This window comes from Cyprinodon variegatus, unplaced genomic scaffold (assembly GCF_000732505.1).
Source record: "Cyprinodon variegatus isolate N-32 unplaced genomic scaffold, C_variegatus-1.0 Scaffold93, whole genome shotgun sequence".
NCBI lineage: Eukaryota > Metazoa > Chordata > Actinopteri > Cyprinodontiformes > Cyprinodontidae > Cyprinodon > Cyprinodon variegatus.
Genome location: NW_015150546.1, coordinates 684000 through 711662, shown reverse-complemented (window position 1 = coordinate 711662; position 27663 = coordinate 684000). Strand labels below are relative to the sequence as shown.

General features: G+C 37.8%; 1 protein-coding gene across 2 annotated transcripts in view; it reads right to left on the bottom strand.

Moving 5' to 3' along the window:
- The window catches only part of pc (pyruvate carboxylase), a 373340-nt gene that overhangs the window by 230060 nt on the left and 115617 nt on the right, over positions 1-27663 (bottom strand). For both annotated transcript variants that reach the window (XM_015373837.1, XM_015373838.1), the window contains exon 11: positions 24416-24578. In XM_015373837.1, the coding sequence (XP_015229323.1) occupies positions 24416-24578 (163 nt within the window). The remainder of the gene's footprint in view (positions 1-24415; positions 24579-27663) is intronic.

Below are 27663 nucleotides of genomic sequence, written 5' to 3'. Positions count from 1 at the left end.
TGCTTGTTATTTTAAACTAATATCGGTTCATGAAAATGTTTGCTTCCAAGGGTGGATGACAATAAGCCCCTGCAGCTGTTATTGTAAAGCATAAACATCATGGCATAACATCCAGTTCAACAGCAGTTAAGACCAACAAGAAAACATTTAGCAACTTCCCTACATGTACTCAGGCTACAAATCAATAGGGCTGACATAATTATCTTATGAATAATTAGCATTTTTAAAGGTTCCCTTATGGGATGTGTAGTTGGGGCTTGTGATTATAAAGTTGTGAACAAGATATCATTTTATAAAATAGAAAACAGAGCTGCTACATCTTTACAGAACAAAGCTTCTTGTTGTACAAGGGGGTTTATATTTCAATAAGCCTCTTGTCTGCAAAAAGCTTGAGTGTCTCTTTATATTGATGCATGTTCCTCAGTGGAGGGAAAGGAAACAATGCAATGCTTCAGCAAACATCTGAAAGATATTATTTTAGAATTCTACTAGAAGAAAGGTTCATATGAACACCCCAGCTACACTTCAACTTAAAAAGCAGCTTGTACTGAAATGCATGAGATGTTAAATGACAGATCGGTGTATGGGCAAAATAAAAACATTTACAGAGAAAAAAATGGAGCATAGAAACCAGTAAGCCTGAAGTTGACTGAAAAATAAATGAAATTAAGATTAAAAATGGCCAATGATTGTCACATTTCCCCTCGTTTCAGCGTTAAAGTGAAAAATGGAAAGCCAAGTAGATGTGTGTTAGCTGTTTAAACTTGAGTTGAACCTGCAGCGGAGCTAATTGATTTTCAGCCGACTCCCTTCTGGTGTCAACAGGTGAAGTTCATTACTGCATTGACATTTAAAAAGCTGATCAATGCTTTTGCTGGAGCCTGGAGGAACCAGACCAAACTTCCACACGTAAGGGAGGGATTGCACTGCAAATACACGAACAAAATTAGACTTCTGCTCTCACATGGTACAGCGGGAAGCAAATTTAAATGAAAAAAAGGATGCAGGGCTGTAACTAAATATGCTTTATATCATTTTACCTGTCAAAAGTTTACATTAAGTAATTTGTAGTAGCTGATTTTTAAGCCAATATACAAGGTTTAATAACCAAGCCCAAATGTGATCCAAGGCAAAGACTAATTTGCCTACAGCTCAAACAGGATGTTTTTACACATACTATATAAAAAGAGCCATTACTCTTTACTTTGTCATTTTAGCAGTGATCCTTTTTCCAATGACAAGATTTCATACAAAGAAAAAAAACAAACCACATACATTTAGCCATACTTTATCATTACAGATGGACACATGAGGGCCAGCCGACAGAATGCTACTGTTTTTGGTCATAACTCCTGATTTTAGGTCAGTTGCACTAGGATAGTAATTCTATTAATTTTTCTATTATGGTTCGCAAGCCATGTTCAGAGTTCTTACATGTCAAAAGAATCCCACATTTTCCCAACAAGCCACCAGGAAAGAAATGAGAAAAGGACCAGAGGAAGTGCAGAGGCATGAAAGAACATTAGGAAGCATAAAAAGGAATGACAAAGGTAAGAAAAAAGAAAGATTTAGTCAAAAAGGACAGGACAGGGAAGGAAAGGCAGGAGAGACAAGAGGTGGGGCACAGAGGGACAGTAGGAAGGAATGAAGGCATAAAAAACATGGGGGGGGAAAGAAAAATAGCATTAAATTAAGGTTAGGGAAGATAAAGAAAATGAGAGATCATATAAGGGGTTATGGAAGTGTGAAGAATAGAAGGAAATAAAACATTAAGGAAAGAAGGAACAAACAAGTAAGGGTGCAAGGCAGGAGGAGCCGTTAAGGACAAGTAATGTGAAGAAAGAGGGACTTGCAATAGAATAAAGGAATGACACAAATGGCGAGGACCATCATCTAGAAAATGGAATAGGGAACAAGGTTTTGGAAACGCAAGCATCTTTCCACACTTATCCACCTTGTGAAAAGATTTCATTCTTGCCCAGACTTTGCTCCTTATATTTCTAATTAATGAAACCAGGTCCTTTGGTGCACAATGAAAAGCGCCTGGCTCAACTTAAACTATCTCAAGCTTTATACTTTAAAAAAAAAAAAAAAGGGGGCCGTCGTGCCTACGTTTTTATTGTTTGAACCATCATTCCTCCTTCATACACTCCTCAACATGAACTCTGAGCTGCTTCTCATTTTAATGTCCTCCTTCAGTCCTGCTTCTTATTTACCACTTATTAACTCACCCACTGACATCGGCTTTCTGCTTTGACCTCATCTTTTGTTTTTCAGTCTCACTTTTTCTTCTCTCCTTTTCTTCAGATGCTGCATTGTAAACCCTCCATCCCACAGCCAAGTGCAGAGCCTCCTTTAAATGCAAGCCTACCATCTCACGCAAACATCCTCCCAGCACTCCCAGCTATGTGGCCGAGCTGTCAGAGAACTGAACGTCAAAGAATATTTCACTTGCAGAAGCCCCATTTGCAGCCTGCATATACAGAGTGTCACTTAAAGCTGGCAGTGATGTGCTTTATACGCAATATCAAAAACTTGGTTTGAATACAAGCCTGTAGGTTTGAAGTCAATGTGGTATGAGACCAAAGAAACCCTGGATGTGCTTGTGTACATTACTATCCTTCAAAGCTCCATCTCATGTTGTCCTACACTCCTCTTCACCCCTCTTCTCCTTGTTCCTCCACTCTGAGCCAGTGCAGCTTGCTCTATCCATCTCAGTCCGTTCAATTCGTTCTTTTCTTCCCTCATCTCTTCAAAGGGAGCTTCTCTTCACCGGAACAACGGATCAGAGGCTGCGGCCATCTGCAGGAGCTGATAAACCCCTCCTCTCACACTCAGCAAGGGCAAAAACTCATACGAAGATGCAGATGCTCCACTGAACCTGTAAACATCAACGGCCCAAAAGCAAACTGGAACACGTACAGTCCAGTGACTCAACCCCAGCAAAGGGGGGGGTCCAACACAGCTTTAAATACAAGGCGACACACAAGCTGATAACAAAAAGGTAAACAAAACAGCCTGGCACAGAGCAAAAAAAAAAAAAAAAAAAAAAAGAGAGGCACGAATAAAATAAAGGTAGAGAATACTAGCTTGAAGAGTGGGCAAAGGAGGTCAGGAGAGAAAGGAACAAGATATATGAGGGGGAGGCTGTGAGGATGACAAATGGGAGCAGGATGGAAATGAGATTGACATGCAAGACCTGCAGGGCAAGAGGAGATGAGCTGATGAGACAAGAAAGTTGATTAGAACACAAAAAGAACAAAATTAGTTGGATAGGAAAAAGATCTTAAGCTTTTATGGTTATAAAATCAGATTGCAGCTCATCAAGCAGAACAGCAGACTGCTTTAGAGCACAATATCAACAGTGAGATATAGAGATGCAATCAGCCAGAATTTTATGTCAGGTTCTCCTTATTTGTAAATTTTGTTATTTGTCAATAATGATTTTATCTGCCCAAGATCTCTTTGTAAACAATAAGATGACAAAAAACATTTAGGTGTGTGTAAACTAATCGACCGTATAACATTATCAAGCCATTATCAAAGCCAGCATCATAATAATCAACAGTCTGGGTATACTTTAAAAAATGTGGACCCTCACCTCAACTCGGAAAGCTCGAAAAGGTTTAATCATTTTTAAACTTAAGATATTACATAACAGATGGGACTGAAACTCAGAGGAATAAAAAAATGAATATTGCTGTGATACATTCAGCCTTCCTGTTATCGCCTGAAAATCTTCCTTATAGGCACAATGACCAGCAGATCAGGTCTCTGCTGCTTTTGGTCAATTTTACCTTTCTAATACTGTTCCTTTTTTCATACATTAGAGACCTACAAAGCAGAGTTTGATGGCTGATTTTTAAATAACGAGGGAGGTGTACAACTAGAATAAGGTAATTACTAGGGTTAAGGTTTGAATTTGAAACTAGGCTTGGTGTAGACCACTCCAAACCAATGACATATGTAACCTGGAATGTGGTTGTTTATACATTACTGGGTATTCCTGTCATGATTCTTTACCAATATGATTTTTTTCTCATCTTGACATTTCAAGAGACTTAGAAAAGAGCTACATAGAAGCTATGATCTTGTATTGTACTTCTGTTTATGTTTATTATTTTACAAATCAAGTCAAAAACTTATACTGCAAGTCAATGTCTTTCATAGTTCTGGCTGCAAACTCAGCTGGCAGATATACAATACTTGCCCCTCATTCCTCAAAGGCAACATTTAACTTGTTAAAAATAACTAAAAATACATATTTTTATGCAAGTCTATGCATCAGGATCAAATTATAAGGACATTTTAAAAGACAGACATTGTGGTTATTTTAATTTGCTGTGTTAGAGAACGTTAATCTTCAAGTAGCTGAATTTTGGTGAGGGGGAAAAAGAAAAAAATCGTATTTCCATTCCAAGTTATCTTCCATTTAGAAGATCAGCCAACAAATGTCTAGCCGTTCACAAACTCAGGCAGAGCATGAGACTTGCTTTCAAAAAAGGGGATCATGTTTTCCCCTGCAGGCACCTGGTAGCAACTGCTTGCAATACATTAAATGGTTTGCCAACCACCGTGATGCTTCTCTTGCCAGAGGTGCCAAGTTCAGCTCAACCATCACCAAATAAACTGAAAATGATCCCGTATCCATTTTTATCAGTTTACTGGGAAAACCAGGGTTACAAGGTGAATACTACAGCCACAGGTGAACAAACATTCACTGCAAAAAAAAAAACATACAAAGAAAGAAAAGTGCATTTGGCAAAAGGCATGGATGTTTTAAAAAAAGACAGGACATTATGCAATTAATAAAATATGTCCAGCAATTTCTCAGATAGGGAACAATGTAGATTAAAGGGCAAATAATCTGGGAACTGGCTGATAGAGATTTACTGATAGTGTGACTGCTATACCACTCAATCGGAATCCAAACTGCTGCAACCACAGACAGCCGGTTGAAGACTCCTGGGACAAGTGTACCCGTCCTACAGAAACCATCCTCTGTTTAAGAAGCAGTTCTCCAACCTTTGTTGGGTGCAGTATATCAAATGCACCTGCACTCCTTCCATGCAGTAGCTCCTCAGATTGCCCCACAAATTGCCACTTCTCATAAGTTTTTTTTATGAGTTTCAGATGCTCGCTTGAAGCATCCTCGTTTCTCCTGAAATCTACAACAAATCTTTGTCATCTTCACCAGTTCTGTTATCTTATGTGATGAACAGAGGAGATGAGCCCAGATCTCTGGACACAATCAAAGATTATTTCCATCATAGACAAAGTGGAGATGTAGAAGTATAAATCCCTTGTTTTTACCTGAACAGATCGGACTGAATGCCCGTCTGTTAAGCCGTCTATAAGGAGGGACAGAGCAGACTAGAAGCTTTAGTCCTTCAATGCTTGCAGAAACACGCAGTCTACCCTTCACAATACAAGGGTCATCTATTGCATTGTAACATCAGTGCCTGTGACTGTGGGAATATCAAGCTGGTAAACAAGTCCAGTTCTGTTCTTGGAACTGTTCCGGAATCTATGATGAAGATTGTGAAAACAAAGCATAAAATGAAAACAAACCCAGACCATTCGGTCATGAGTTTTATACAACATCTTTTTTCAGTAGGAAGTACTACAGAAGATTGCGTCTGTTCACACCTGTAAACAAGTTTATTTAATGTTCATAAAATGTTCTCATTTTGGATTCACAAGGCTTAAATTGATTGCAACATCAATTCCATTTTTTCAAGTTTTGGCATATACATAGGCTGTGGTTGGACATTAGTTTTGGACTTGTTATGAATACTCTTTTTGCAAAACGCACGGCAGAGTAATTCCCATACAATGTCACAAGTCAGTGTCCTGAGGGGGGCAGCAATGAGCCTGGAGATGCCCGACCTGCATAAAAAGCACAAGAAGATTTCTCTCAACTTCGCTGTCGTAGTATAGTACAGTACTGGAACGGATTCAAATTGATGAGATCACGCTGATGTTGGAGAACATTTGCTCACCGTGACATCTGGAGAAGTACCATCGGCTCCCTCCTGTGAACCCCTTGTATACAAAAAGGCTGCCAATACGCCATTAAACAGTAGCTCTAACTTAGAAACATGTTCAGTGATTGTCTGGAACAAGTCAAGTATACCTGCATACGTCCATTTAAGTTGGAGATTAGTTCTTAATAATTCATGCATTAGTTATGCACAAGTTCCTCATAGGTTTTGGATAAGCTAGACATCACAACTTACGAGTAACTTACACTTAACGTATGTCAACAATTACGTAACTTACCTGTAACTTATGCCAACGTAGGAGCATACGCTGACACACGTCAAATTTTAAGCATGCTTGCCGTCGCTCATGACTTATACAAAACGAACCCATAAGCTATCCAACGTATGCCAGCCTTTTTGCCAGATTTTTCGTCCATTTGCATTCGCTGGCTAAATCATCAAGGTGTGACAGCATCAACAGGGCTTTTAGCATCTTTCATGGAACAATGTGGATATGACGACACTGATGACCTTGTGTGAACCTTGAGTTAAAGATCTCCCTTCTCTAGAGAATTCACAGAGTCGTTTGTTACTAAAGCTACCAGCCTCAGTTATTTAGAAAATACACTTAAGTTGATAAAATTCCAGCTTATTTAACCCATCTTTGTTTAAAAGCAGATAAATCCTGCTCTGCTGCAGAGATGTGCAACAATGCTTGCCCTCTTTCATCACTGAAAGGGTTAAATAATATAACATGCAGCAGGTGTGAGGTGGGCATAAATGTTTCAGTGTTAGTTCTGTTTTCAACCTTTTTTTATAAAGTAGAAATGTATATATAAGAGTTCTTAAAAAGAAGCTAAATCTGCTAAAATTACTTTAGGAAAATTTGAAAGTTGCCACAAAATCTTAGGCGGTAAATTTCCCAAATCTAAATTTAAAATATATTTTACATGAAAAAAAAAATTAAGAATCTTAATGCTAATGGCCTGCTCTGTCCAAGACCTTACTTCTCAACTTGATGCAACCGTCTAGAGGGGTTTGTGCAGAGCGAGTGATCTCTACAAAATCATTGACTGGAAAACTTACCAATTAGCATAATAAACTGCACTCGTCTGAACTGTAGTCTTTAAATGAACTAGAATGGGATTAAATTAGAATCCGTGTGGCCGCAGAGTTTCTCTACATAAATTGGACAGGGTTGCCTTTAGGACATTTGCTGTGTATTGGTGTAATACAAAGTGACTAAATCTTACTGAAATAATTTAAAGGAGTCTGCATTGACAAGCCCTTAAATCCATTTCAGACTTGTTAAAGCTTTAAACTACAACCTGGACCCTCAGGTAGGTACAATTCGAAATAATCAGCATCTTTTCTCAGTGGGTTTAAAACCACAAGATCAAAATCTATCCTGTAAATCAAAGGATACTGAGATTTTTCAATTTTTAAGAATTCAATGTTTATATATATATAAAAAAAAACTACACAACCTTCAAAAATTTCCATCAATAGCAATTAGCTTATTAGCTTATGGTATAAGAACGTTTATAAAGAAGCTTTAGTGTGATCAAAGCAATTTCAGCTCACGTCCGTTCCCTTCAGCTGCAAATAAACAGCCATGTATACTTTAAGCAGCAATCTATCCATTAATAATGATATAATAACATTAGAGGCTCTGGGGAAGCAGTGGCCTATCTGAGCCATAATTCTGTCTAACAGGATTAGATTCCTCCAACAAGCTCAATTAATACCTGGTTATTAATTCACGCAATTCCTCTGCAGTCAAAAAAGCCCACCCTCCTGATAGGCAAGCCTGTGCTCACAGACGCCACGATCTGCATTATAACACCCCTGCTATAGAAGCCGTTTGAGGAACACAGGCCTGCTCTTGTCTGACTAATGTAGGACTACTGGAGGACACGGGGGAGTTTTTACAATAGCTGCTGGAGAAAATAATCCTCAGAGCCTCCTTTAGCTGCACTGTTTCGCTATTAGCATGCAGAGTCACTTGTGTGCCAATGCAGCTCTGCAGCCAGGCGTTCTCAGAGGAAACATGAGACCGTTGTCACTTATGCCAATTAAAAGTTGTGACTTTGCCCAAGAAAATGAGGTCAGATTCACATTTCGATTAGACCTACTGTGCTGCTTTGGTAAATGAATGCCAGAATCTCAAAACAAAAAAACAGCTCAGTTTACTTAAATCATCTCAAGTTTGGACTAATTATCCTTCAGCATATTTAGACATCACACGTTCCATTTAGAGAATTACTTAAAAAGAAAGACTTTAAAAGCAATTTCTCTTAACGATGTCTGCTTTCATGTCAGTTGTAACATTTAAAAAGGAATATAATGCTTATTTTATCATATGAAAGCACAAAATCCTGAAGGAAATCTTCAGGTTTTGCAACACAAGACAGAAACACTTGTTCCAGTACAAATTGGAAAGCTCCCTTGTCCTGAAATAAACTAATGAACCTGTCATTCAACTTGTAATTGAAGGAAACATATTTCCAAACAGACCAACTGCTGAAAAACATTAAACAAGTTGTAGTTTAATCAGAACCTCCAGTTGAAAAATCCTGGATAACATTCAAAACAGTTTTACATTAAATCTACCTAAAGTGAGGGAGTTGCTTCTCTTCATAATTTGTTTTTGTTACCATTACTCAGCAAATATATAATTTTTATTCCCCAAAAAATGATTACAGACCCACCAGGAAGGCAAGTGACAAATATTTCAAAGTATATCGATCTTCTCGATCAATAAACTTTGAACAGCCATTTGTTAATGATGTTAAACACCATCCCAACATACAGAGTAGCTAAACCATCATTAAAAGAAAAAGCATCTCTAACATGCTGTCAAACTATATGCCCCTTTGTTTAAAATCAACTGGATACCAACTGCAATGCATCTCTCTTCTCTGTGTGAATCAGCAATCAGTAATGGGAGACACTTTTTTTTTTTTTCCATTAGCCATGATCTGGAAAGTCTTATTGAGTAAATGCACTTCTAAGTGCTGACATGCTATTTTAACCATGTCTTTCCATGTTGAATATCACCTCCAAAGCCCAGCAGAGAAGTTGCTGCTCCCCCATGCAGGACAGCTAAATTGACGCCACATAGGTGGCAACTTAAGGAGTTTATATAGTGTTTATATTTACAAAGAGAACCTCAAAGCATTTTGCATCCGTCAGTTTCAATCCTCTAAACTTGACCTTTCGTAATGGTTTTTTCCTAATTAGAAAAACTAAGGCAAATTGTCTCATTTATAGATGATTTTGTTGCTCTTAACTGGAAAAATCCTGCCTCCACAGGAAAAAGAGAAACTTGGTTTCGTCTCAAGTTTCCCCTTGTATCAGTATGAAGAATGTTATTTTACATCAATGACACAATGGCATGGACTGAAGAATTGGATTTAAAAATAAAAATATGATAGACCATGGAGGCCTATGCAACTGCAGGGTGTATAGTATGTCTAACAGCCTTGAGAACATGGATGGAATTGTTGAATATTACTGTAACTTATTTAAGACTTCTTAAATTTGCTTTTATTCCATGAGTCATTTGTGTGTTTTAATGTAGGTCCATCTTATTTTACTTTTATTGCTTATTTTATTTTCTATTCATTTTCCACATTGTTATGTCTAGCACTTTAAATGTGCTCTATAAATAAATAGACAGGCAAATTGGTGGAACAAGGATGCAGAACTGAGAATAGCGAGTCAGGGGAGGAGCTTCATGGAACATCCTACAGTACGACCCCCTGTGGAGCCTGACATAAAACCCCATTAGTCCTCAAAAAGATCTTTCACACCTGGCTTCCCAGGTAATGGAGGGGAGACAACATCCCAGGTGGAAAGGAACTTCATTCTTCAAACTCTGATGCCACAACAATTAAAACAATTTTCTATTAAAACCAGGATTGGTTCCTTAAGCTAACTAAGCTAGAGCGGTAAATCTTTTCTAAAAATAATTTGATGCTCCTTCTGGTTTCGATAAACACCACTGTTAAATACAACCTAGCTGCACAATTTCTCCATAAATCTGCCATCACACCAGCCATTAGAAAGAGTCATTCATTAATGGGGGCTACAACTTGACCAACCTGAGCTTCCACCCCCCCTTTTGTTTTATTTAAATTGACAGCATCAGGTCACTGACGACATTGTATTGCAAAGAAAAATTCATATAGTTCTTAGAAACCCAGGGAAATTAAATTAAAATGCATAAGACATGACTGGGTTTAGATCTGGAAAAAAAGAACTAAATGAAAGGACAACAAATAAGGTAGCTTTAGATAGAAATATGTGGGTACGTTATACAAACGGTAAACAGGAGTCAAGGTTTACAATAGAAGGAGAAGAGAAGGAAGAATCCAATTTAGAAAATAAACGAGTTAGGAAGAGGCAGGCAGGATAAAGGAATGAAGGTCTAGGAAGCTGTAAACAAGGAGAAGGTGTCTATGAAGGAAATGAAAGGAGGGAAATGAGACTGCAAGGATGTGAGGAGGAGAGTTTACAAAAGATGTACAAATAAATGAGACGGGGAGTAAGAACAAGATAAAATGACAGTGACTGTGTTCAGAATTAGATGAAAGAAAAAGAATTTCTAAAAGAAAGATCCCTGTAAAACAGCAACAATATGAGAAGCCAGAGGAAGATAACAAGAGGTACAATCTCTAAGTGAAAAGGAGCAAAAAACAGACCAGGCACAATGATGGGATGAATGAAATGTGAAGCTGAACCTTCATTTGGTGAGAAGGAAAATTGTGCATAAGGAACAACATGAGAAATGAGAATAAAAAAAAAAAAAAGAGGTTAACATGAAATGAGAAATCATAGGTGGACATGTAAAAACAAAGATGGAATAATAAACAGGTGGGGTAAGGATAGAGGGCGCAGATTAGCTGGGAGGGCAACCTTGGCAGCAAAAATGAGACTAAGAAGGCTCGTCAACAACAGAGACCAGCTACCACACCTGTAGGCATCCTGCACATCTACATTTCATCAAGACTTCCACGCATCAGTGCATAAAGGCAGACTCAGACAGGAAAACAAAGGGCCATTTTTAGAGTAAGAAGCATGCAGGAAGATAAGATAAACACAATAGTGGATGATTATAGTGAGGCACAAAGAGGACTTCGAACTACTGAAATATAAAACATTTGTACAACCATTAACCCAATGGATTTGACTTAATTCATTCATTCAATTAAACATAATTCAAGGTAACAACTAAAACCATGAATAAAACGCGCAGAAGTATAAAAGTTTATCCAAATGTATATCAGATGATGGATGTAAGCTTTTACACGTATTTACAAATACATTCAAACTCTGTAAACCTTGAGGATTAAGACAACTTCACTAATCCACAATGACCAGTAGTTTCCTCAAAACTTTTCCAGAAAGACTTGTGGCAGATTTTAACCAGTCTGTTTGCCAGATATCAAGTTCCAGTAAAAAGCTGCCCCTCAGCAGCTTTCTTACCAGCTTCTTTCCTATCGGACATTTCTGCAAACTATGGCTTTAGCAACAGGATTTAGCTAGCGATGCATATGGGTGTACATTGTATGCCCCTTACTAAAATTAGAAATTGTACACCCTGTTTGGGTGGGGACACGCTAAATTTCCCCAGGAAACTTCACTCAAATGTTACAAATTTTGACAAGCAGCAGATGCTGGAGTTGGAAAAAATTAATTTTTGTTGCTCGACGTGCCACATCAACCAAACAGAGAAGCTGATCTGGTGAGCTAGCAAGAGGATAAAAAAAACTGCTGATGCAGAGCGCTATGATCACTCCACTAAAACTGTTTATTAAGGTGTATTGTCTTGCATAAAAATATATCAAAACTACTTTCTACCCACTTATCACAGCAAATATAGCAAAAGTCACTCTCTGCCATTGAACACAAGAGCATCAGACACATCTTGACACATTTTACTGGACGTGCTTCAGGAGCAAAGATCGTCTTGAGGCGACCTTAATGTGGACAAGCATGAAAAATGAAGCAGCAGATGCTTATCGATTCTCAAAGCACTTGCTGTGTGAATGTAGCTTTACACTTCATTTGAATTGACCTATGAAACATGGTGCACCTAAAAAACTTTTGTCCTGATTGTTGGAAGTATGTGTGATTGACTAGAGGTGGAAATTTCATAAGAAGTAGTGATGGGACAACGACAAAGTCAGCTGCATTCCACCTCAATGCAGGAAATGGAGTTTCAGAGAGTAAATTTAAAAAAATGTTCCAGAGGAGAATACCCCCAGCCCCCCTTATGCTGCACAAAGCCTAAAGATGTGATACACCAAGGTGTGAACTCTATGAAATATTCCTACCTAAAAGCCTGCTTAGTAAGTAGTCTTTTGTCCAGTGTGAGCATATACATTTGCGATATTTAATTTTGAGGCCCTCAGACTAGCCATCGTGATGCCTTTCGTACTGTATAAATCTGTGATTCTGGTTGTTTAAGCTCTTAATCCCGACCAAGTCCAAACCCTTCAAATCTCCATTGTTTTACATTACTCTTTAGGATGCAGTTATCCCTTTTGTTTGTGCCTCTTTATCAATAATTGTACCTTTTACCCAACTTTCTATTATGCTCCAGTCACAAGGTGTCTATATTTTTTACCCAAACTCCAGACCCAGGTTTTTATCAAAGGGTAAAGAGGTTTTTCTCTTCTTTGAGATTTGCCAACCTCGCCTGCAAGCTGAATTCCCATGGCATTTATGCACAGAGAATATATCTTGTCCCGCTCCAGTTTCTACTGTTTGAGACAGACCTAAACAGGTCAGCTAATCATGTTGCAGGATTAAGGTTTAAAACCCCTTAAGTCCAGAGGGTTTTGGGTGCAATTTTGCTGGAAATTACATATCTGATTAAATGAAGTGTAGCTCCAAATTTATAGGGTGGAAATATGATGTATGATACAAAGTCATCCAAGAATGTTTTTCAAGTAGAACCACTATTGTCCTAATTTCCAATTTATATGTGATTAAATGGGGGGAAAAAATCATTTTCAAGCCCTGCCAAAAAAAAAAAATAAAAAAAAAAAGCACTGCAAAACTTCATGAGGGCTACTTTGAAATTCTCCATGAAGCCTCAGAATGTACAGTATGGAACCACATCTTAATGACTGCATATAAATTAGACTGAATCTTTTGAAGCACATTTAGTCCACAAAGGTTTTTAGTGGACAATGTGGCAGGCCTGTGATTTAGGCATAGATGTTTGCCAAAAGCGTCCAAAAATGTTTTGTCCTAAAAAAATTATGTGGTCTAATAAAAGTGCTGATTAACATGGCAAGTTAACAATCCACTGGACTTTATTTCCAAGGTTGAAGACGATTCGCTTCCCATACAGGAAGCTTTTTCAATTCAAAATGTCAGAATTAGCGTTGCGTTCGAAGCTTTATAGAGTGGACCAAAAACAAAGTCTTGTTTTGGCTAAGAAAAGATGCAAGTTGAACCAGACCAATGGGTCAGCCGCTTTGGTTTCTTTCTTCACCTGCAATATCCAAAACCTGTCGGTCTCTGAAAGGGGTTTTTCACTTTAAAGCTGTAGACTTGAATATACGTGCTGTAGTATTAGAAAAAGTCTCTATATTGAGGGGGACACCCCAATTCCCAACTTCAAAGTGAAATTCAGTTTTTGGGGGGGTGTTTAAACAAGCATTACCAAGTTCAATTCAAGCCTGTAACCTAAAACCAAACACAAAAGCATATAATAGAGTTGAGGATGAAGCTGCAGAGCAATAAGGAAAATGTCACTTCCCGTAATTACTTTGATGATTAACGGGAGGCTATACTGTATCATACTGAATTGCTATAGGCCTTAACCTGAGACTGTGTGAGACCACCTTAATGTTTTTGTTTCACACGGGAGACAAATATGACATCCATATCTTTTTATTCACACAGCAGGAGAATATACAACCACTCCGTGCACAAACGCACCCTGCATGAGTAAATCGGCTCACGCTGGAGACACAGCATGCATGACCTTCTCAAAGTCAAAGATGCTCTTAGAAATTACACACTGTGTGGCTCCGCTAGTCTAACCGCTGCGGCTCTGGAGATTTGCCCTCCAGTAGGTGCATGTAATGCTTTAAAAACTACTCTGTGGTCATGGATGTTACTAGTAGAAACCAGTTCCTTCTATAGTTTGCCATCACTGGGATACCGTGTTTGTTCGAAGAATTCCTCATAGAACCAAGGCTTTACCTCTTCCTGTCCTGGCAGTTAATCTCATCCCTACCGCTCGCGGACAGAAGTTCAAAGTAACCCTGATTTTATCACATTTCACCTATTTGGAAGTAATATTGTTTGGAGAATGATTTAGCCAGAGGCCCAGCTTGAATCTAATGAATTGGTAAAAGCGGTTTTTGATTAGGGTAAAGAAAAATAGAGGCCATTGAATAACCTCAAGGACCTGAAGCTCATCAAAGTACCAATGCTGACATTTAAAAAGCTAGTTGGCAGTTTTAAAAATTGTTTGACTGCTGTATTGACACCAAGGATCTTTCTGAACTACTGGAACCGTACTGTGTCAATAATTGGTTTTAATTAAAATGTTTAGCCAGCTAAATAAATTATTCTTTTAAAAACCGAACTATACTTAAATACAACATTAGAAAATAGGATAGGCATCTAAACAGCACTAAACTTTGATACATTTTAGTGGAAAATGATTTTCTTTCAGTTATGAATCATTTTGGTCTTTCTTGTAGCTATAAAAGCACATGCATTCAATCCTTTGGGGAGGTCAGTAATTACATGAATTAATCAAATTTAATAAAAACGCCATTCTTTAGAAGTTTTCACCCAATTTTCCTTGTAGTGTTAAGAGTTGAAAGAGTTGACAGATGACAAGAGACAAGATTGTTCTGCTGAAGCCTATTTTTGAGTTTAAAATTGAAAAAAACAAATCCTAGCATTTTCATGCCCGGTATTCAAATAAACATGGGCCTTTGTCACCCATTTACCCTCAGCTGTGGATTCACATTGTATCCAGAATACATCTATCCAATACCAATGTCTAGAATCCTAATATACCAGGAAGATATTTGGAATACAATCATTGTTGGCACAAACTCACATGTCATACATCTACACTTTGCATGCCAATGATAAAGTCAGCCTGCTGGGCACAGTCTCCGTGCCGTTATTTGAAGTGACACAGGAGACGGGGGTCAAGATGATAGAGGTCAGAGTTTGTTGGAAGCATCATAATGACAGATGGAAAAGTGGGAGTGAGGATGGATTTATCCGAAGTGGCATCTCTGAAATATTCAACACCACCATTGCAGCTCTGTTTCAGAACCTTTAGGAGTTTAAAGGCTTATAGTTGAGCCACAGACACTTTGTAGAGTCTTTGCACTGGACATTACTTAGGCATCAATACGGGCAACAAGATCGATCCTTTCTGATTTTGAGCTCCAGAAAAAAAGATGGAGTCTTTTGAGATTAAAGAAATGCCAACACTGAAGTCTTTACAATAAATCTGATATTTTGCAAAGCCCTATGAGCAGTCCAGTCCTTATACCCCTCAGCCCAGGTAAGGTGTTTACACATAACCCCATTTCTGAACTGCAGATCGTTCAAATTAACAGTTGTGGCCATTTTTGCAAAATTTTGTAATTCAACCAATTTAGTTTTCTTTCTTTGGGTAGTTAGAATGTATTTAAGGCAATTTAGAAAATAAATGTATTAATGTTTTATATCAGGAATTGTTTAGATTACCTTGTTAATTGTTAGACCCTCCCATTAATTTGAGTGCTTAAGCAACACAGCGAATGCCTGGTGGATTGTTTGGTTAATGTCTGGTGTGGGTGGGAGGTTTTGTAAAAATGTTTGACCACTTTTTTTGGGGGGGGGGGGATTCAATCATCAAATGAAATTGTTCTGCTTCGACTAAGTTGCAAGACATTTTTAGTAACTATTTTGTCTTTGCTTGTACAATAAGTCAAGTCAGAAAAGCATACAAAGCCAAAAACCACCTGTTACAACCCACATCCTTTGTTGGAAATTTTGGTCTCTTTTGGAATAAAAGGCCATGACAGCAGTTCTAGCCCCTGTTCTGTGGCCATATGTGTGGTAATTGTTATTAATTTGACTATGGGCAAAGTTCAACCAATCCAAATCTCTCCAATTGTCTGAAAGGGCACTGCTTAAGGCAGTGGAGGGCAACTCCAGTCCTCGTGGGCCCACATCCCAACACTTTGATTTGTCCCTGGTTCAACACACCTGAACATACAGGGCCTATAGGACTGGAGTTGCCCAAGGGCACGCATTTTAAACTTAAGGCCCGTGGCCAAATCCAGTCAGCCATGGAAATCCATTTGCCATTCAAGACCAAAAAACAGCATATAATTTTATAAAATTGAGTCACATGTGATTTTTTTTTTTTCTTTGTCTTATTTTACACCAAAGTTTTCTTAGGTGATTGGATTTCTGTCTTTAAAATAGGAAGAAATGCTAAATGTGTAATTAATTTAGAAGTTTAACCAATTTCGATGTGCCTTTCATCTGTCCATTTTTAAAAACCTGCAAGACGCTATGTGTTAGTCATTTGTATCAAACAAGCTTTAAAAGGTTAATTTGCTTTTTTAATAACCAGAGCTTATCCAAAACAAATTTTAGACTTGTATTGAAGTTAAACTTGTGGATAATGTAAGATAAAAATAAAATGAGGAAAAACAGTTTATAATGCATTTTGAGGCTTTCACCTTTGCCAATTTTCATATGGAAAGGTTTGCCATTCTCAAGTTTTCCAGTGTTTTCCCACTTATAACAAGCAGGGTCGCTAGGGGTGCTGGTGCCAGACACTTAAAGTTTTAACCTTTGGCCCCTTATAGATTTCAATTTCTAACCCCTGAACAGGTTCACCAATTAAGGAGCCATCAAATATTTATTTGCAACTTTCAACTTAATCTCATATCTCAACTCACCCCTCATAACATTCCTGGATTTAATGTGATTTAAAAAAAAAAAAAGATTTTAAGAATCACTAGATGGCTGGTGATGGGCAGGATCCAACAGCATTGGACTTAAATCAGAAAAAATCCAAACATCCATTACTTGAAGCGATTTGCAGTCTTGTCTACTTTAGATGTAGGAAAGTTCTTGTTTGAGACTAGATTAAAATGAAAGGGCCTTTCAAGTGCACTTGGCTGGTTTATTTCTTTATATAATAGTAGGTGGAGACTTTAAAATGTCACATTTTCTAAAGTGTAGACTGTATTAGAATCTGACATTAAAAGAGTGAGTCAAGACGCAGCCCTGAATCCCAGTTTCAAACAGATCCTGACAAAACACATCCACATCTCTTTTCAGCACTGATTACACTGCTGACTGACAGCTTTCTTAATGACTATGTGGAAAATGAAAGATAATGAATGAAACCGCAAACAGGGGAGAACCAGTATGTGGTGGAGGATGTTTATGCTGTGCAGCTGAACAGGTTTTTATGACGATATGAAAGACTAACAGTTCCTTTAATTAGGACTAAACCTATTTTGAAACTGAATTATTTGAGAGATGAGGCAAACACTATGAACACCCTGCCCTCGCAGAGGAGCAAATTTGTTAAAGATTAATACATTGAATGACGCATGCAAAAGTATTTTAGTATTAGAAACAAACAGGTGAAAAGACAGATAGGAGGTTGAAACAGAAAGAAAGTAGTAACTATGGAGTAAATACTGAAGAGAGAAATAGTACTAATGAGCTACGCTGCAAATAACTAGACACCCCAAACCCGGCTCAGATTGTCAAAGCTCCATAGAAGGGAGAAGGAAATGAGGAATGGGAGGATGACAAAAAGTGAGGTTTAGCTGGCTGGCCTGTGGCTCAGGATGCAGCTACAGGAAGGATTTCCTTTCATTTGGAGATTCAGGACAGGGATGGTGGGGGGAAAGAAAAGAAACCAAATGAGAGGCTAAGTAACAGTAGGCGTTAAGATAATAGGAACACTGGGAGGAGACGGAAGCAGATTTGGCCTCATTAGTGCTCTTTTATATGGAGGAAAAGAAAGGTTGGTGGAGAAAGAGGGAGAGCGAAGAAAATAAGAGAACATGAAGGGATGTGAGAAGGTTGAGGCTAAAAATGAGATAAACAAGGAAGCTGTGGATAGAAATTCAGAACAAAATGGCCATGAGAAACAAGCATGGCTTTGGATTAGGGACCCAGATGTGAAGCCATGAGATCTCTTGATATGCGATGGTATTTGCTCCTGAGGTGAATGCTTACTCCTGAGACCTAGTTTGACAAAGAGCTGCTTTAAAAGTAAAAGCCACCACTTTTATATTGTTTCTAGTGCCATTTCATTAGCACCAGACAAAGTATAAAAAAAAAAAAGGACAGTCTGGACATGAATTCTTTAGCTCTGGAAGGAAATATTGCAATACCCAGAGCCCAATATGAGCAATTATCTTTGACATCTCAAGAACTACAGCTCCTTACAGATTTGCAGAGCCTATGAAGATGACAGGACCATGGACATCACTAACATTTTTCTCAACAGTTTTCACGCTCAGCTGATAGACGATGCAAAGATGCTGCCATCTTGGCACATAATGTTATATTGCACCACATGGAACCTGGCCTACAACAGCTTCTGGTTAATATCAGGACAATTCAACTGCTTAAAATAAATTCAGACTTTAGTCATCTGTGTAATACCTGAAATAAAAATAGAGGAGTAACTTTTCTTCAATTTAAATATCAGTTCATAGCATAAATCTAAAATTGCATCTTTTAACTTCCTGTTCTTTTTCTTGCAATTTTAGCCACATACGGCATTGTTCCGTTTAGCTTCTGGTTTAGCATCCACCATTCTGGAGGGAAGAATTCTTGCTTCTTTCCAAGACAGAGTCTTTTCTTAAACATATTAAGAATCACAGCTTCTATATCGTTTGTTTTGGTTTTCTCAAACCCACACAGCCAGCTTCTACTGAAGTTTTCTTTGTGCTAAAAGGGGACTTTTCCTCTCCACTGTTTCTGCATGCATGTTTAGTGTGGGGGATTGCTGCAATGTTAACACTATGGAGGCAAATATCTGTTTCTACCTGCTCTCCAGGAGAAGCAAATCCTGCCAAGTCAATGACTGGATGCAGTCAGCTGGTTTTCAAACATGCCACTATTAGATATGCTAATGCATCAAGACTGTTTTTAAACTTTTATGCATTTATATAACTAAAAACATTTCAAATTTATACCAATAAGCAGAAGTGATAAGAAAAAAAAAGTCAATTTCAAACGTTAAGTCTTTGGTTCCCCAATTTTTCTCGGTGGGCCATCAGCTCGGATTTTAAAAAAGATTTTCCAACCTTATCCAACCAAACTTCAACTTTTTAAAAGTTTACTCCAGTAGAGCACATTAGAGAGAGAACAAAAAGTAAAATCTCTTTTAAAAACACAAAACTACCACTTAATGTTTATTATATTGTTATATTACTTCAACAAAAAATATTGGTTGATGCATAATTTTCTACAAAAGCATTTCAAAGGTATGGATAAACTTACCCAACCTTACATTTTTGCCCAGATAACTTTTTGAAAGCCTGCAACTTAAGGTCATGCTATACATTTAGTTTTAAAATATTTTATGATTTGCACAGCAGGTCACAGGATAGTAAAGACCGCATACCAGTATATGCTCTTGCACCTTAATTAGAAAAATGCATAATGTTCTCACAAAACTTTCCTTGCAAATCAAGTATGCATGTTCTTCATAGTCAGACCACCTACTGTTTTTCATTCTGTTCAAAAAGAGCGAACGACCTGCTCCCCCAGGTTGTGAACCTCCCTTTCATCTCTTCTCCTGCTTCTTCAGAAACCTGACTGCATATAACCAACCTCCAACAGTTCTGCAGTCGTATTTTCATGCTTTTCTAGGATTAAAATGACCTGATACTCTATCACGGCATACATGAGAGCTGATTTAGGGGCTTTGCGGAGGAAATGGCCTTTCCGGCTCAGTGTGCGACTCTTGCCCTCCCCTGCTGTCACACTACAGCACTCCGACACAACTTAAAGTGACAGACAGAGGTTTTAGCAGCACAGGCGCCACATGAGCTTCAGTCCACTCCAGCTTCACTCCACAGGGTTCCTAAACATTCATGTCCAAATACAAGAGATCCCACACTAAAATGGTCATTGTCATCTTATGTTCAAAGTAGAAATCTTACACTTCATTTGTGTTTGTGTTAACTGAAACTAGTAAAATTGTGTTGGATTGATAAATAACAGTAAATTTAAACTGTCAGTCTTCTCATCCATGTGCCCTGACAAACAAAAGGATAGATGGACAGACAGCTGAATGAGCCATCAAATGGTGGGCCAGACAGAAATAGATGAGGACAGATGGACAAATGGGCAGAGACAAAAACATTGGAAGGACAGACTGACTTACAGGTGCATGGAGAAATGGACAAACAACCAAGGGAAGAAAACAAAATTGGACTGATGGATGAATATATGGACAGACATGAGGCTAAACAGATGGATGAGTGGATGGAGGGATGATTAGAAGGATGGTGAGACATGAACTGAGGAAAAATGGATAGAGGGATCAGCAGAATAAAGAGTTAGAATGGAGGGACAAGAGGAAAGATATAGATGGACAGGAGGACAAGTTGATGGATGGACAGATAATTAGAGATATTACTGGCTGGCTGAGTGGAGAGAAGGACAGAACAGCAGACAAGTTGACAGATTGAGCAATGGAAAGATTGACCCATTAGAAGATTGCCTAAGCAGTTGATGAATGGACCACAGGCTGAATAAATGGCTACATCAATGCAAGATGGATGGATAAGGCCTCTCCTTCAAATAAAACCAGTTAAAAGCCTTCGTCTATTCTTAGAAATTTAGATATTAATGTAGATGACACCAGGGCTACAATCCAAGTATTTTTATTTTACCTAAACTTATTCAGACCTTGGAAACACCTATTAAAAAAAATAAAATAAAAAAATCTCAGATTCTTCCAGGATCTTAAGAAGCCATAGACCTAGCGGCCTTCATAGCATAACGCATCAGAACAAGCCCTTAGAAAGCATTCACAAGCATATCCATCTTCAGACAATTACACAGCTTGCCGTTGGCGCCACCAATGTCTGAATGCATGCAATAGGACAACATTCCCATCATGCCCTTCAGCTGCTTTGCTTCATCATTGACCTCCACTGATCATTTATTCATGCATCCCCTCAATGTGGGAAGCCTTTCCATGTTTGGCTCATTCATATTGCATGGTCATACTGGGTTTTCAGGGGGAGGAGGAAGGGATCAGTGCTGATGACCTAAGGTTTCTGGATGTGCTGGAGCTCAGCAGCACAGTAAAAATACTATAGGAAAGGAGGAGAATAAGGGAGGTGTAAAAAGGGAAGCTCAAAATGGGTTTAATGAGAAGCAGAGGTCAAAAACAAGCCTAAAACTACCTCTTCGAAATGATTAGATTGAAGCTATATTAATGAAAGGGTTGTTTTAAAAATAGCTTTAACGCTTTAGCAAAGAAAACCAAGCAGGTTATCAGACAGGAATACCAATATATTAGAATAAAACACCTCCTGCAGATAAATGCTTGATCTAAATGAGCCAACGCCTCTAAAGTTAAATTTAGTTTGATTCCTGAGCCACATAAACTGCTAATAAACTAAAACAACTGCCTCCAGGGGGTTGAATAATGGACTCTCATTCAATTTAAACAAATCCATGTGTTGAACAGAACCTTTCATTTTCCACTTGATCAGAACCAGCACACAGATGATGTGTTTAATTGGAAAGTCAACAGAGCAGGTCCGATTCAATCACAGCCAAGGAGTCAAAATTATTGTGTTAAGGCATCAGGAATTTTATTTGCAGCAGATGAAGACACTGAAAATTAAGTGATGGCTTCATTATTTGTTTTTAAGAATACAGATGCCATAAAAATGCATCAAGATGCTTTTCTGTCCCCATTTTCGTCGTTAAAACCACGGTTGCGGAGAACAGCTGTCAGATATGCAGTGAGTCAAATCGCCATCTTCTAATCCGTTTTAATCTAAAATTAAAATTGATAAGATAGTAATCTTTAAAATTTGCTAAATTATGTGAAAAGGCATTTAAATTTCCACAAAACCTAGACAAGGACAAAAATGCTGAATGAGAAAAACCTTTAAAGGTTTCAGGACTGGGTCAAAGTGCATAACAGAAGTCCTAAAAGCAGGAGAGTCCGCTTGGCCAGGTTCTATCTGCCACTTCCTGTACCGAGGATTCTGGCTGTTTTTCTCCTTTATTCTGGGCTTTTAGGCAGAAAGTCTTAAAAACCAAACAAGACCGTCCTAAACAGACGAAATCCTCCTTTTGATTTTAAGGAATTTTTAGATGCATATAGATTAACTAAGGTACTTTACCCATTATTTCCTGCTTTATGTCAGCAAATCAGTATAACAGCAGGCAAATGTGAAGAGTTATGAAAGCCTTGGTATGGGCATAAAACAGATAAAAGATCAAAAGCTTTTATTTGAAAAATTAAAATAAATTCCTTTAAAAAAAAATATTCAAAACCACTAGGTAAAAACAAAAACCTTTGCATTTAAAAGCTAAGGTCTTAACCTGACCCCAAAATTCAGCTCTTGTTAAGAGCTAAAAATAGAGCACAGAACCTCTGGATCCAACCTGAAAGAGCCCAAGAGGATCTAAGGAGGAATTGGAGAAAATCCCTAAATCCAGGTATGTAAATCATGTTACATCACACTTCACAGGAGCTCAGAAGGCTGAAATCGTCACTAAGATGCTTCAAGTCTGACATGAAAGGAGTCTGGATACTTTCTTAAAAAAAAAATGAATGAAATCACAGCAAATTCAAACTTACAAAACTATTGAAAAAGCCATTAATGCAGAAAAATATGGGGGAGGAAGAAAGAATAGTTTTTCCATGAGTGAGTAGCCATCCGTAGCCCCATATTCTGAGAGCTCTTATGTATGAACGGGTAGCCCTCCAAAGCCAAAGCAACAACACTTGAAGCATCATTGACATACAATAGATTTCTCCTTAAACACAAACAGCTCAGTAAACAGTCAGTGGACAAGTACTGATTTCCCTAGAGTTTTTGGTTTTACATTTTGTCACATCGAGCACTTCTTTTACTGGGATCTTATGTGACAGACCCAAAGCATGGATCATTTTTGTCTGTCTACAGAATGATGCGCTAATTTCTTTAAGAATACGCTGGGGGAAAAAAAATGCTTTTTTTGGTATTTCGCCCTCTTCCTAGGATTAAAAAGTAGATCAATAGGAACAAATATAAGTTTGTGGGTAATGGTCGTTATAAATACAGCTGTTCTATGAAGGCCTGATTAGGAGACAAAGGGCAGACCCGACAAGATTGACAGTTTAACTAGTGGGCTGGGCAAGTAGAGAAGCCCATGAAAATCTAGAGGAGCTGTGGGTTTCTATTAGTGAACAGGACAACTCAGTTATTTACCATACAAGTGTTCCTTGAGGGAACAGAGGAAAACTTGAGAGGAAAGCCACTCAAGTGGGGGAGGCTGCAAACATGCAAAGTATATCTCATTGGATAACAGTTTAATTTGCGATAAAAAAAGTTTATAAAAATAAAAAAAAACTACCATACTGCTTTGAACACGAGCCCCATAAAGCTACACACAATGGCGGCAGCATCATTCTTTGGACGCAGTTTACCTACTAGAGTGACGCGAACCCTAAACATGTATAAATATCTCCAACTTCAAATGAAGGAAACATAAGATAGTTCTGGGGAGTACATTTACCAAATATTTAAAGTCTCAAATGAGGGAAGTTGGTAAGGAGATGTGCTGCAAAAACAAAACTTTTTCTGAAGACAGAAAAGATGAAAGATGAAAACCAGCCATCCTTTAACTTCTTTTTTGCAATTCAGAATTATTTTGTGTTGGTCTATCACATAAAATCACAACAAATGGTATTTAAGCTCATAGTAAAATGTTACTTAATGCAAAGATTATTGATGGTGTAAATACTGTTTAACGCTAACTCAAAGCAGCAAGTTCTAAAGATTAAAAAGGGTAATAATTTCCAAAATTATATCAAAGTTTCACTTTAGCAGCATCTGTAATTTCTAAAACTATACTGGACCAAATTCTCCCTACAACCATACCTTGATGCTTTTTAGCTTAGGATATTGAAAAGAAAGACCAAACTGAGTAATTCAAATAATAACTCAAACTATGCCATCTAAACACTGCCTAATGCATCTTCTGTGTGAGGAAAAGGGTTTATTTTCATATTCTAAGGACTTTTTTGAATAAATTTAATTTGGCATCCAGTTATCCAGTGGCATCCCATTATGTTATAGAACCACAAAGAATGACAAAATTGTTATCCCGTTAAATTAAATGTTTGAAATGCAAACCCTGAAGCGTAAATGGCAGATAATTCTTACCTCGATCCTCCCAGTGTCTGGCTGGAAGCCCCTGGAAGGGTCTTCGGTCGTCACTCTGCACTGGATCGCACAGCCGTTCACCCTGATCTTGTCTTGTTTTAGGCCCAGGTCTGGCAGGCTGCGACCTTCACATACATGCAGCTGGGCATGCACCAGGTCCACACTGCAACAGAGAACAGGGCTAATTAGGTAGGTAATGCTAAGGGAGCATATTCATTTTAGTGTTGTAGAAAGTCCCCCTTAAAGACAGTAACAGTTTTATGTAGACAACATCTCTGGTCAGAATGTTCAGGATATTATGTAATTTCTCATTAAACAGATTTATAATTGAGTTCTGTAGACTAATGTTCCAACCAATATTTGTGAGTCCAACAAATGACGATGGACGATATATATGGGCAGGTTACTTCGCTGGCAAAGACAAGCGTGTCTTCTGCACTACCGCACACTACTAAAATCCAATAATGTAAACACACTCAAAACTATACGTTTCATCCAGTGGGAATAGTTTCCTTGTTTTCCCAGTTGTGCAGACTACATTATGACCATAGTTTGATACCTATTAGTTTAACTAAATGCATAAAATCGAACAGACTGAAGCTGTGCAAAAAAATCTCTGCCACACTTCAAAGGAGAGAATTTTCCTTTCATTTGTTATGGATTTGATTTTAACACAGAAGATTTAACAAGAGAAATAAACGGCCAGTAAACACATTACAGCTTTTCCACCTAGTGGTACTGGGGGAAGAGCTGCAACTGGAAGGAGTTTGCTGTACCAATATAAAAATGGCCCACAACGGAAAACAAAAGAAAACTTAATACTGCGTCTTAACTTGTAGGTCCAAAAAACAAAAATCTCTTAAAAAATGACCAATGAAGGACCTAATCTGTCAATTCTCAATTGAGTCGTTTAACCATACTGTAGAGACATGTTTTTTTTTTCTAACCCAAGTATGGTCTAGACAAGCACATTTAATTTTCTACTTGCATGTAACCCTTTCATAAAGACATCTGGGCAACAAATTGTGTGAATTAGTTGGTAAAGTGGACAGCCTTCTGCTGTCTGACTAATGGAGCAGATAACTCGATTCATGAGCCACTATCAGATTGTACAGCAACATTTGGAGCTCGACAAAGCAGAAGTGAGGTATACTTCAGAGATGCAACCAAACTCCTCCTTTTCCCCCTTGTTTTTTTTTATTCCACTTCTGGCTCCTCTGTCAACATGTGCATCAGCATTAAAATAGCAGTTTAACATGATAAAAAGGCAGCGACACTGCTGCCCGGATGCAGTAAATGTGACGCACACAACAACAACAAAAAAAAGCAGTAAGTGATAAAAATTAGAATCTATAAAAGGCCGTTACAGACCTATTGATCAGGCAATATAGAGTTAAAATCCTTGGTAAAACATGTTTATCTAAGCAATATAAACTAGCTCTGAAAGCAGGAGTTTAGGAAAGGCAGCAAAAGAAATCTGGAGATCTAGAAACTAATAACCTTGACCAGGATGGTCATTGAAAGAACCAAGAGGAACATCAAAAAAATAAAACCTAAAAGAATAGGAGGGGGCAATGAAGAGGATGGAATATTATGGTATAGTCTAGTCTTTGTCTTGTCTCTGTTTATAGGCATAGTCCTGTCTTCTCTTCATAGGCAGGCAGCCGTCTTTGGTCTAGCAACAGAAAGTGGATGAGAGATTGGTGATTAGTCCTCTATAAAGGAGTTGCAGTAGTCTGGACTAGAAAAGATAAAGGCATGACTGACCCTTTCCTTTAAAGGTCATCATGAAGGTAAGAGTTGACTTTACTAATTAGCCCAGAAAGATAAACAGACAACTGCTTTAACCTTTCTGCCAAAGGTGAGGTTATTAACAATAACCTCAAGATGCCTAATAGAGGGAGAGTCCAGCGAGTCCAATGAGCAGACAGCTGAATCCTGTCAGGTCAGTTTTTCAGCTCCATTTTATTTTATTTATTAAGTGTCATGTTCATTTTTTTAAATACAATAGGGTTTAAAAAAATAACATTTCAAACTAATATACCATGGGTAAAATAAAGTGTTTTCTGGCCTTAAAATAACCTTCAGCAGACCTGTTCTTCTAATCATTTGAATCCAACCCCAACTTTAAATATATTATAGCTACAAAAAGACCTTTTTGCAGTTTTAACCATTTAATATAATCCTATAGAAGTACTATGAAAGAATCTCGGTAACATTGAACTAGTCATGCCGATTTAGTTGCAGAAGATGGGTAATAACCAATATTCCTGTTGTAATATTTAACAGATTAATTGTATATTCCCTTCTATGGGCAAGCCTTAATATCTCAAAAATCTACACACATTTTTATAGAAAATGTTTCTTCTTTGCAGTGTGACAGATCATGGTTACAGGGGAATCTACTAATGAGTTTCAAGCACTTATCTAGAGATGATAAAACTACATCACCTAACAAAGGTGATATGTTATTCTGTCTAAAACCCCTAAGTCTTTTTACGTCAAGCATTTTATGTTACCTATATTTTTTGTGCGTCAGTCAGCAATACAAGGAATACGTTTGTGCTGCATTATTAGTAAATTTAAAAATGGTATATAAATCTGAACGCAGGAAACCAATTTTCTCTCAACTCCCCGAGCTTTAACTTTCAAAGCTGCCTCATCCGTATGCATTTATTTAAATGTAAAGCTCAAGACACCTGCTGGGTTCTTCTTCATGACTTTGCACTCTAATGTCTAACCTTGATCCATAAAAAGGCAACTACACTTTATTTTGCAAACATTTTATATTTTTTTGAAAAACAATTTATAACCAACAGCATCAAAGCTACACATTAGCTGCCACTTTCACATGCAGAAGAAATTCCCCTTAATGGCAAATGTATTCACCTATGAGGTTTCTAATCATTACTCTGCCATCCTTCCATCAAATGCCCCATTTGGTGTGAAGCGCCACTATACAATTAGAGAGTGTGAAAATTAACTCATTTAATCTGATTTAAGTTTTTTTTTCTCTTATAAAAACTGGATTTTAGATAGCAAAATGTCACATTGAGTTGAAGTTACAGTTTTAACTATACATAACAGCCACCTGATTTTTGGAAATGCTCACCTATTTTGCATACCCAAATGGAAAAGCAAATACCTTAGGAACTGTAAGCCCAAATTATATGAGCAATACATTATGTGAAAGCTTACACCTTTATGCAGATTTATTTAGTTGAAAACTGATTTCAGATGTCTAAAAC